We start from the raw sequence: 10,039 nt of genomic DNA, 5'->3' as shown, positions 1-10,039 counted from the left end.
TTTTATTTGGTTCGTGAATAGAGCGGCGTCTCAACGTAATTCGAGATTAGTTTGCGCAGGCAGTACACATTTGTCGCTCTTATCCATACAGTCTACCTCTTAATACTTTCCTAATATTATAACATGTTTTAAGTGTTCATCTGCATGCAGGTGAGTCTATTTACTCTATGAATAACACAGCATTTTCACTATTTTTCAACATTTTGGCTAAGTCCCTTAGCTAGCCACATTAGCTGACCTGAAAAGATTAGCCATACCAGCTAACGAGTTCACGCACAATTTTAAGTTTTTGTACTCGATAAGAATCATTATAAGTATACGTTTTGTTATCTTTACCTTTTAAACCTCGGTATATAACGAATTTCGTTGTACACTTAGGCTAGCTAGCCCAGTTAGCATTCGCTAATTGCTATAGTTTTGTGTTTGACTTGTACCAGTGTCTGTACACGTAATGCGCAGGAGGGCGGACTGTGTTTTCATTCATGGTTAAGTGTCCCTCCCTGTATGTTGAACCCCGACAGCAGACATGGTAGAGCCAGGAACGAAGAAGTTTGCCTCCTTAGAAGAGGAGCTGTGTTTCTGGAAGCATCAGGCGGGGAGACATCAGCAAAGGTAACGTTAAACAGTAGACAAACTCTAAAGAGAACTCAAAGGTAACTTCAGCATGCACAATCCATTTTGCTGTATTCTCATCTCATATCAGTCACATGCTCTGTGATGTTTGTTATCAGGGCTGATGAGGCTCAGGCAGAGCTAGAAGAGTTTCAGCAAATGAGTCGAGACTATGAGGCTGAACTGGAAACCGAACTGAAGCAGTGTGAGAGTCGAAACAAAGAGCTTCTTCTAGACAACAACCGACTCCACATGGAACTGGAAAACATAAAGGTAGAGCACATTGATGCAATTCAGGTCACTGTCCCAACAGACCAGAGTCTGGGGATCCTGTTGCTGATTAAGATGGCACTGATCCTTCTGTCGGGACAGGGAAATAGAGACTCATCCTCCTGCTGAGACAGCCGTTAGCAAACCCTCGTTAAGTCGTAGCTACCCATAAAATTTCTGCTGTGTTTTAAGGCAGCTGAACGTTAATGGAAAAAAAGAAGAGATAGGGGTTGTATTTCTCTCTGCTGAAGATGCCATAATTGGACCTCTTCTGAAAATATACTTGCATCTGCATTGATTACTCTGCCATGACACTGCAGAGCCTACAATGCCTATGTCAGGAACTTTTATATTCATTTGTCATTTGCAGGAGAAATTCGAGACTCAGCACTCTGAGGCTTTTAGGCACATTTCAACCTTGGAAGATGATCTGGCTCAAACCAGAGCTGTGAGAGACCACCTGCAGAAATACATTCGAGAGTTAGAACAGTCCAACGATGACCTGGAGAGAACCAAAAGGTCAGCATGGAATGTCTTATAGCATTATTTTGCCCATTGAGGTCAGTATTGTTGGTCTTGATCAGCCCATGCTCGTTCTAGGGCAACCATCATGTCTTTGGAGGACTTTGAGCAGCGGATGAACCACGTCATTGAGAGGAATGCCTTTCTTGAGAGCGAGCTGGATGAGAAGGAGAACCTACTTGAGTCTGTTCAGAGGCTTAAGGATGAAGCCCGAGGTACACACACGCACACACACACACACACGCACGCACACAAACACACGCACTTACAGGTGAGATAATTGTTCAAATCATGTGCAGCTTTTCCCCTTCATCAGTGGTGTTGTGCCTGTGAGGATCTGAGGCCAGCATCAGGTCATGAGACCTGTCATAAGCATGTTCTGGAGACAAGCTTTTCTCTTTGTGCGTGACTAGGGCACTCTTTATTCTCTCGTCCTCGTTGTTTTTCTTTTCCCCCTTACCTACACTACCAGTCTTAATTTCTTTGACACACTTAAGCGCTGAGGTAGATAATACATGATGTACAAACTTGTATTTACTTAATTCTATATAGGTCTTTGCGCATTAAAATCTAAAAGAAACTCAGCTGACTAGTTTGCATCTTCAATGAACTTTCACCTTAAATTTGAGGTGTAGTTTATCTCTGTGTATGGAGGACAAATGTGAGTTTAAGTTTATACTTGACCTTTCCTGGACCAGTAAATGAAGTATTCACACCATTGTAGTTCAGTCAAGTAGTGTAACCCTTGCATAACTAGCTGTGCTGTAAAAACTATCATAGGACTGCAGAATGAACATACTGTGTGTCCTATCTGTTCTTCTTCTAGTTAATCCTGTATCTAAGCTACCTAGCAGCTGTAAAATGCTGCTATCTTGATGCGTTTGAGTAGTTTTTAATGTTCAGCTTCATTTAACACCAGTGATGTAAGGATGCGGTTAAAAAACATGACAATAGATCAATGAATGCACTTGTTAAACAGCAGAGGGTGCAATCTACTTTTTGACTTTGAAATTCTTTTTTTGTTATTTAAATAAAATTTAATTTCACTTAATGTGTAAAAAGAGTATGTGACGCTTTGCCTGCTCCAGAGAAGTAAAAATATTCACTTTTGAAGATAAGAAAATACATTTGCAGCGTTTTAGAAAAAATATCTCAATACTGTACACATTTTCTAAATTTTCATTCTTTCAGTGTTCTCATTTGCGTGTGCCCTTGCGTTTTTGACGCGCGTTTTTGACAGGGACGCATGATTATCAGACGACGTGTTGTCCCTGGGACTCAAGCTTTAAATACTTACAATTAAAATAAAATATCGATCTTTTTCTGTGATATAATATTTGGAAATAATGCACTTCCATTCAACAAAAATATTCTCAATTTATCCATTTCTCCACTTAAATTTCGGACCCAGAAATTATATTTGGATCTTGCGTGAGTTTTTCGTCACGAGACTCACCTCCGTGATTCTGCCTTATTAAAATTGACCAAACGGCAACACGACGTCTGCTCCTTTTACACGCTCCACTGAGAGATTGACGAGTTGTGCAATGAGTGCTTTCTTGAATAAAAAACAATCAAAATAATTAAAAATTTCTCCACACACAAATTACAAAAAAATTCATGTGGAGAAGATTCTGTCAGTTTGGTGCAGTGTCCACAGGAGAATATATAAATAAAGGCCAAAGAAAACATTGAGTGAAAAGCCAAAAGGGAAAAAACTGTATTACTGTACATCTTTATTTCTAAAACTGTTTTTTTTAATGACTACCAGGCTTTAAATTTTGATAAAGCTAATAAATGATTTTTCTTTTTTTTTCTTTTTTACCTAAACAGTTATGACGTTACTAAAAAAATTATTAAAATTAACAGTTGTTTAGTTTTATATTGTACTATTGGCAAAACTTAATCTTTGTGTATGGTTTCTACCGTATATTCTATTATTACTTTTGGGAATGCTTAAACGCCATTTTGGTATGCACAATTTTTTTAAGTGCGTCCCAGGGATGCACTACTTACTTGAGGTAAAATGAAGTCTGTTCTTTGCATACTTTATTTTTTTCCAGGTGCGTCCTACTTCAGAATTTTTTTTTGTCTGAGAAATTATTAAAGGAATCTTTTCGTTATGATTAACCAATTTTTATAAGTAAGCATTTGATTCATCATTCAACATGACTTAATGGATCTTGTCCGTTTCAACTCTGCGATAAAATATCTTACTATATGGAATGTAACTGATGTCATTCGGATATGTGGCGCCGGAATATTTGCTTTTCATGAAACGCAGACTTGTAGCTTGTGTGCCCCATTTCTGTCAGACCTTCGCCAGGAGTTGGCTGTGCGTCAAAAAGAACGGCGGCCATCCAGCAGTTTGGACAAAGACACGGATCGGGCGGACCTTCCTTACTCTTCAGCTGGGAGCCCATGCGTTCCCGTTACGCCCTCCAAACCCATCAGCTCATTTGTCACACCTCCAGCGTCCCACATACGCCGGGGTGAGCAGAAGGACTCATGTTACAGCTGCAGTCGTGGTGAATGTCCTATCTCAATGTTTTTTGTGTTTACCTGTTTTGTTTTAGGGGATGGTCTGACAGGGACTCCACTCACTACCTCCGCCAGAATATCTGCTCTCAACATTGTAGGAGAGCTGCTGAGAAAAGTCGGAGTAAGAGATTTCACTTCTGCTGATTGCTGCTTCACGGATAACTGGCATGACATCAATTGAAACACGTGTAGTCGTCCTGCGTGAGCTGACGGACGGTGTCTTTATCTCACCCAGAATCTGGAGTCAAAGCTGGCGTCCTGTCGAGACTTTGTGTACAACACGACCGTCAGCAGGCCGGCGCTTCAGGCCGGCGCTGGGAGTCCTGGTTTAGAGAGAGGCCCTGAGGTCCAAGCAGCCAGCATGAGCCCCCCTCCTCAGTATGAAAGGTGAAATCAACAGTCCTGTCAGCTGGAAGGCTTGTGCTTGTGGTTCAATCAGTAATTCCATAAAAATCAGTTTATGTGTGAAAGGAAGCAGCAGGTTCATACAGATCATGTTTACATTGGCCTTCAAGATTTTATTCATTTTCTTATCTGCCTCGGGGAGGTTACTGGACCCTCAAGAATTTAAAAAAAATTGCTTCATTTTGTCTTTCAGTTTAGTGAAGCGGCTGGAGTTTGGACCAGCTCCCCCCAGAGGAGTCTCCCAGGGACCCCAGTCTCCTCAGGGAGGGGTCAAGATTCTGCTATGAGAGGGGGGGGGGGGGAAGACTTCTTCAATAACATCCCCCTCCCCCTTCTTGACAAATGCAGGAATGGGACTTTGAACTGATCCGTCTTCTCTCATCACCTCGCGCCCTGCTGACCTAATTGAGTCCTACTGCACCATATCCATCAGAGGAAGCAGCAGCTGGTGTGATGTCACAGAAAAAAGAACCTACTGACTCTGGTATGGGAAGTCTCCAGAAATATTCCCTCTACATTGGGTGTGCGCTGCGAGAGTCAGGAACAACAGGAATGGTGAAGCACACGTTTAAGATGTTGCTGCAGTTGTTTCACAACCACCAGCCAGTGATGGTTAGATATTGATGATTATCAAGAAGGTGGTTAAATATAAAATTAAAAGAATAATTTTTATTCAAAGTGGGGCAAACATGTCAACAGGCCCATTTAAGTTCTTTATTTGCTGAACCATGTTACAGATAATATCACTTAACTGTTGTGGTGGAGACGGATATCGAGCGATCAATTGATTTGATTGTTGCCCATTTTGTGTGTGTTTTTTTTCCCAAAGAGAGTTGGAATCTGCAGAACTGAGTTGAATTCATTTACTCACTGTTTATCTTTTCCTGGTAATCCATCTTCTCGCTGCCAGATGTCTGGAGCTTATTGAAACTCACATAACTTTTTAAATTCAGTCCTAACCCGCTCACCACCTCCCTCCTGCTGTTGCACTGACTAATAATTAGTCATACAAGATTTATGAATGTGAAGTTCGTATGTGGTTTTTTCTTTTGTGGTTTGGAGATGTTTGTCATCCTGCAGACGTTTGATTTACTTCTAGTTTTATACTAATCTTAGCTGACCATAGGAATTAGAGCAGCACTACTGAATGTAGGTGTGAGACCTGTCTGCCTTTGACCGTTATGTGAGGGTTAAATGGAGTCAAGTAAAAAGCAATAACTGATTTTATGGAAGATGAGCAGTTTGTAGCGAGTGTGTGGGAGTATAGAGCCTATATGGAATCCTCTTCCAGCCTTTTGGTGAGATGTATTTTGGGAAGTAAGAGAGAAGAACAGTTTTTAATACAGCTGTATTTTTCCTTGACATTTTTCTGGTTTGAACATTCAGTGTCTCATTAACCACGCTGCATATCATATCCGAGGTGGAGCTCCTGTTTCTCTGTGCCGTTAATGTTTCCTCAGCTAACATGACTACACATGTTCCCCAGTCACGGTGTGTGTAATGCAGTGCCTCTGCAACCGCTTCTGTCTTTGGATTTTAAATGTTGTGTGCCTGAGGTATCATACTCAACTGGTCCTGTTTGTTTGCAGCTCTTTTCCCATTGAACACAAGTTACTGACCAACACAGAAACATTAAAAGAATAAAATCAAAGGTTTTTTTTTCTCTCTTTATTTCTTGTGCAGGTGGTTCAACAATTAATAGATACGATTGGTGGCATGTAAACATCAGTTTAGTACATATGACCAATGAGAAGGTTGCTTTGGCTTTATCAGGGGCTTCTTGACTATGATGAATCTGGACAAAATCCAAAAAATCTGGACACCCAGACAAATCTTCACATCAAAATGTGTGCCCATTACTGAAATCTGGCTTGTGATTTTACATGTGCGGTTTACATTTGTCTGATTTTGACATTCTTACATTACTGGGCTTAAGTAAAACTTATCTTGGGCACAAGAAAGGTGCAGATACTATATAAAAAAAAAAGGTGAACTGTTGGAACAGCTAAATATGAGTTGGTTGGGGTACAAACAGCAGCACTGACTGGATGCAGCCTGACTATAGAAATATCCAGTCTGTTCAACCCACTTCAGTGCTGCTCTGAAACACTAACAGCAGTCACAGGCAACAGGACAACAGTCACTGGTAATAGTTACAGATTTACATGAGGTGTATGCTTTAAGCTCTAAGGTGACTAGTGGAGACCCAAAAGCTTTGCTGGCAGTTAAACACGGTAATTAGAGGCGCCTATTCTTGTGCACAAACCCTGGCATGAGAAAGAATCAGTCATTCAGTGCGATACAAAACAGTGTCATGTAAAAGAAACCCAACAAATCACACGTCAGCACGGCCACCGAACAACTCCCCTAGTTGATATCAAGTCCTGCTGCTTATTTTGTGTCAAGGAAAGGTGCTCTGAGACAGGAAGAAAGGTCGGTACGCAGCTGAATAATTGAGTCAATATATATTTGATTTGGAAGAACTAAATAGCAAAACAGCTTTTAAAATTACTCTGCCGAGGAGTCAGAACTTAGTGGGTACGTCTGATGATGTCGTTAGCTCACTCCACAGACTTGGTTCCGTTGAAGTCGCTCTGAGAGTCAGCCTCCTCCTCTGAGGCATCCTCCACCATCCTTCGGCTTCCGCCAATGCGCCGAGGTGCGCTGCCAAAGGAAGGCTCGTTTCCACGCCTAAAATGTGCACATGAGACAAAGACAGGAACAGGGAGGCGTCCCTGAGGTGAGAGGAGCTGATACAGTAAGCAACGGTGTCCGAGCTGGTTTGAAAACCACTGTGGGTGTTTATGAAATACAGAATGTACAGGTTGTGTTTTGGTTACACATTCAGCACGCCGGTTATAAATTTAACTCATTTGACTCCTGCTCAAGGAAATGAGTCTGGTTTAGAGCAATTAAACCAAGCAGTGAGAAAAATATGGCCACCAATTAAAAAATCGCTGCTATAGAAATGTCACTCGGTCTGTATTTTGTTTATTCTGATGACACCATGGGGGCTGATGAGCCATATTTCTCTCAGTTAGGCTAATGAAAGAAATGAGAGCATTGAGAATGTGCACGGGGGGAATAAAGTCATGGGAAGTTATAGAAATGGAGGTGACTTTTAGGCGCAGAAGTACCTGCTGTGTTACTCCTTGGGTTCAGGGTTGCCTCTGGAATAGAGATGGACACGATTTGCTTGTACTCAGGCCACCATACTAAATCTTACTAAACTTTAAATGCTTCTACAGCCCTCTAAACACCACTGTGGTGACAATGTGCATCTCAATGCTGCTGATCTGGGAACTTTTACATAATAAGTTGATTTCTTTTGAGCGACAATGTGTAACATTCATGTTTTACTCATATGGTGACTTTGGTTACCAGACGTCACCAGATTCTCTTTTCCTTAATATGAACGAGAGAAGGGAAACAAACCAAACAAAAACATAGACCACTTCCTTTGTTGAAGAAAGATAGAGAAATAAAGTCTCTGCCGCTACCTGAGTTTGTTCTTGAGAGAGTTGACCTCGCGGCTCATGGCGTCGTTGGCCTCGGTGGCTTCGTCCAGCTCCCGCTGCAGCTTCCTGCGGGCGGCTGTAGCACGCTGAGACTCTTCCTCTGACTCCTCTAGCTGCCGCTTCAACTGCTTCACGCGTGAATTTGACTTTTCCGCCTGGCGAATGAACAGAGGACATTAGCTTGAGTAAATTTCCCCTCGATAAACCTTTAACATTGCACTGGGCTCCAATATCATCACAAATTAAGTCTGAATTTTTGATTTTACCTGGTCTTTGTATTGCTCCGCCTGTTTCCTTTCATCCTCCACTTGCATTATCAGGTCCTTCAGCTTCTTGTCTTTCTGGCGTATGGTCTTAGCTGATGCCTGCTTTTCCCTGAAGAATGACAGGAATATTATTGAAAGGTTTATTAAATCAAACCCAAAAAGCAAAAAGTTGCAAAGAAGGATGGGAGTTCCTTTGGATGAGACTCTTCTATACAAGTCTTATTAACTTAGGGAAAGTTCATTCATTAATTTTCTGTAACCTAACATTCAAGACTGTGCTCCGGAAACAAATGCTGACAGATGAATTGACCAAATGAACCCATATCCCAAATGAACCCCTACCTGACTATGTTCTTTGTAGGGAAAAGCAATGAACCAAAAAGCTCTGTTCTGTCAGGGATCTATTAATGAATGCAAAGACTATATTACTGGACATACTTTTAAGTTTTTCCCTGCCCCTGACCTGTTCTCCTGTTCCAACTGCTCCTCCAGCTGGGCCACTTTAGCCTCCAAGGCAGAGATGGAGGACTTGAATTTGGATTTGACCTGATTCTCCATCTCCTGGAGCTTTGCCTTCAGATCCTTGTTCTGGCGCTCCATCTGCTGCCGGGCGCTCTCGTTCTTCTGGGAAGCGGTGCGCTCCATCTGCAGCTCATTGTTCAGCTGATCCATCTACAAAGGAGAAGTGTGGCAGAGTGAGGGATGTGGCTTCTACGATAACTGAAGCTGTGGTTGCTCTCTGGTTACCTGCTGCGCACTCTTCCTCAGCCTGTCGTTGAGGATCTCCATGTTGCTCTGCTCCTCCTCCAGCTCCTCCTCCAGCTGGGAGATCTTAGCTTCCAAACGACGTTTCTCATCAGCTAAGGCTGACCTATGTGCGTGGAGTGAGTGAAAAGCTAATGTAATCATTCATCCGTTTTTTTTAAAACGTTCATTTCATGGACAAAGCGACAGAGCGATCTCCACCCACTTTCCAGAGGTGTTGCTGGCCAGCTCGTCTGACAGCTCATCTCTCTCGGCCTCCGCCTGCTTCCGCGCCCTCTCCGCTGCTGCCAGGTCCTAGAACCATACTGGAGATAAAGCCTCATTCTGAAGCCTCTTGAACAAGTTGCAGGCTGTTGGGAATCAAAGGCGTTACCTCCTGCAGCTGCATGAGCTCGGCCTCCAGACTCTTGGCCTTCTTCTCACTCTCCTTCGCCGTGGTCAACACCTCCTCTCTGGCAGCACGGGCGTCCTCCAGCTCCCTCTGGAAGTCTTTCATCTGAGCCTAGAGGGGCGGCGCAAAATGAAGAACGAGACAGAGATTGGACAATCAACGCCAGAAGGTTGTTTTATCCGTCAGGTTTATTTAGAAAATAACTGTCAGTTTTTTTTATCTCATTGTGTTTTCTATGGTTCAAATAAATTATGACTGGAGGAAGATCTAATAATTAGATCACACCCCGGAGAATGTGCACTGTGAAACTGCAGTTTGCTTTTTCATTGACATACTACAATAAAGTGTAATTGCACATCCGCTACAGTAGGTGGCAGTGGCGCTGTGTAGTTTTTTGTTTCACCAAGCACACGTGTGCCCGCATATACATACACACAGGCACACAGGCACACGCACACACACGCACGCACACACACACACACACACACACACACACACACACACACACACGCACAACCACACGCACACACACACACACACACACACACACACACACACACACACACACACATCCATACTCACCTGGACTTTACGGAGCTGTTTGATGGCCTCATCCCGTCCCTTGCTGACCGTCTCAATCTGTCCTTCCAGATCTTTCATGTCTGTCTCGAGCTTCTTCTTGGCTGCTGTCGCGAGGGCCCTCTGCTTGCGTTCATCCTCCAACTCAGTTTCCAGCTCACGGACCTGCG

At 42.8% G+C, this 10,039-nt stretch overlaps 2 protein-coding genes across 6 annotated transcripts in view; one reads left to right on the top strand and one right to left on the bottom strand.

Annotated features, from left to right (window-relative positions):
- The first annotated feature begins 15 nt into the window (after window positions 1-15).
- LOC137600119 (nuclear distribution protein nudE homolog 1-A-like) lies at window positions 16-4,645 on the top strand. 2 transcript variants are annotated; one of them, XM_068321538.1, is made up of 9 exons: window positions 16-150; window positions 525-612; window positions 732-885; window positions 1,253-1,401; window positions 1,483-1,619; window positions 3,720-3,896; window positions 3,981-4,066; window positions 4,181-4,332; window positions 4,544-4,645. In XM_068321538.1, the coding sequence occupies exons 2-9, from the start codon at window positions 527-529 to the stop codon at window positions 4,635-4,637; spliced, it is 1,035 nt and encodes a 344-aa protein (XP_068177639.1). In that variant the 5' UTR covers window positions 16-150; window positions 525-526; the 3' UTR covers window positions 4,638-4,645. The 2 variants fall into 2 exon arrangements, with proteins under 2 accessions (XP_068177639.1, XP_068177638.1); XM_068321537.1 differs by having other exon boundaries at window positions 522-612.
- Window positions 4,646-4,794: 149 nt separating this feature from the next.
- Window positions 4,795-10,039, bottom strand: part of myh11a (myosin, heavy chain 11a, smooth muscle) — a 30,420-nt gene continuing 25,175 nt past the window's right edge. For 3 of the 4 annotated variants that reach the window (XM_068321533.1, XM_068321535.1, XM_068321534.1), the window contains 8 exons: window positions 9,873-10,034; window positions 9,273-9,401; window positions 9,105-9,193; window positions 8,882-9,005; window positions 8,598-8,806; window positions 8,135-8,243; window positions 7,851-8,023; window positions 4,795-7,041 (listed from right to left, as the gene is read on the bottom strand). In XM_068321533.1, coding sequence (XP_068177634.1) covers window positions 6,912-7,041; window positions 7,851-8,023; window positions 8,135-8,243; window positions 8,598-8,806; window positions 8,882-9,005; window positions 9,105-9,193; window positions 9,273-9,401; window positions 9,873-10,034 — 1,125 coding nt within the window. In that variant the 3' untranslated portion in view covers window positions 4,795-6,911. Of the gene's footprint in view, window positions 7,042-7,487; window positions 7,521-7,850; window positions 8,024-8,134; window positions 8,244-8,597; window positions 8,807-8,881; window positions 9,006-9,104; window positions 9,194-9,272; window positions 9,402-9,872; window positions 10,035-10,039 lie in introns of all 4 variants that reach the window. The other variant, XM_068321536.1, reaches the window with a different exon arrangement.

This window comes from Antennarius striatus, chromosome 8 (genome assembly GCF_040054535.1).
Source record: "Antennarius striatus isolate MH-2024 chromosome 8, ASM4005453v1, whole genome shotgun sequence".
NCBI lineage: Eukaryota > Metazoa > Chordata > Actinopteri > Lophiiformes > Antennariidae > Antennarius > Antennarius striatus.
The sequence above is the reverse complement of the archived record's forward strand: the minus strand, read 5'-3'. Positions and strand labels throughout refer to the sequence as shown.

Excerpts from the sequence above, each read along its gene's own strand:
- LOC137600119 (XM_068321538.1), top strand. The coding sequence starts at position 527 with ATGGTAGAGCCAGGAACGAAGAAGTTTGCCTCCTTAGAAGAGGAGCTG. Across the intron at positions 613-731 it reads GCGGGGAGACATCAGCAAAG|GGCTGATGAGGCTCAGGCAG; the intron begins GTAACGTTAAAC and ends GTTTGTTATCAG. Across the intron at positions 886-1,252 it reads TGGAACTGGAAAACATAAAG|GAGAAATTCGAGACTCAGCA; the intron begins GTAGAGCACATT and ends TGTCATTTGCAG.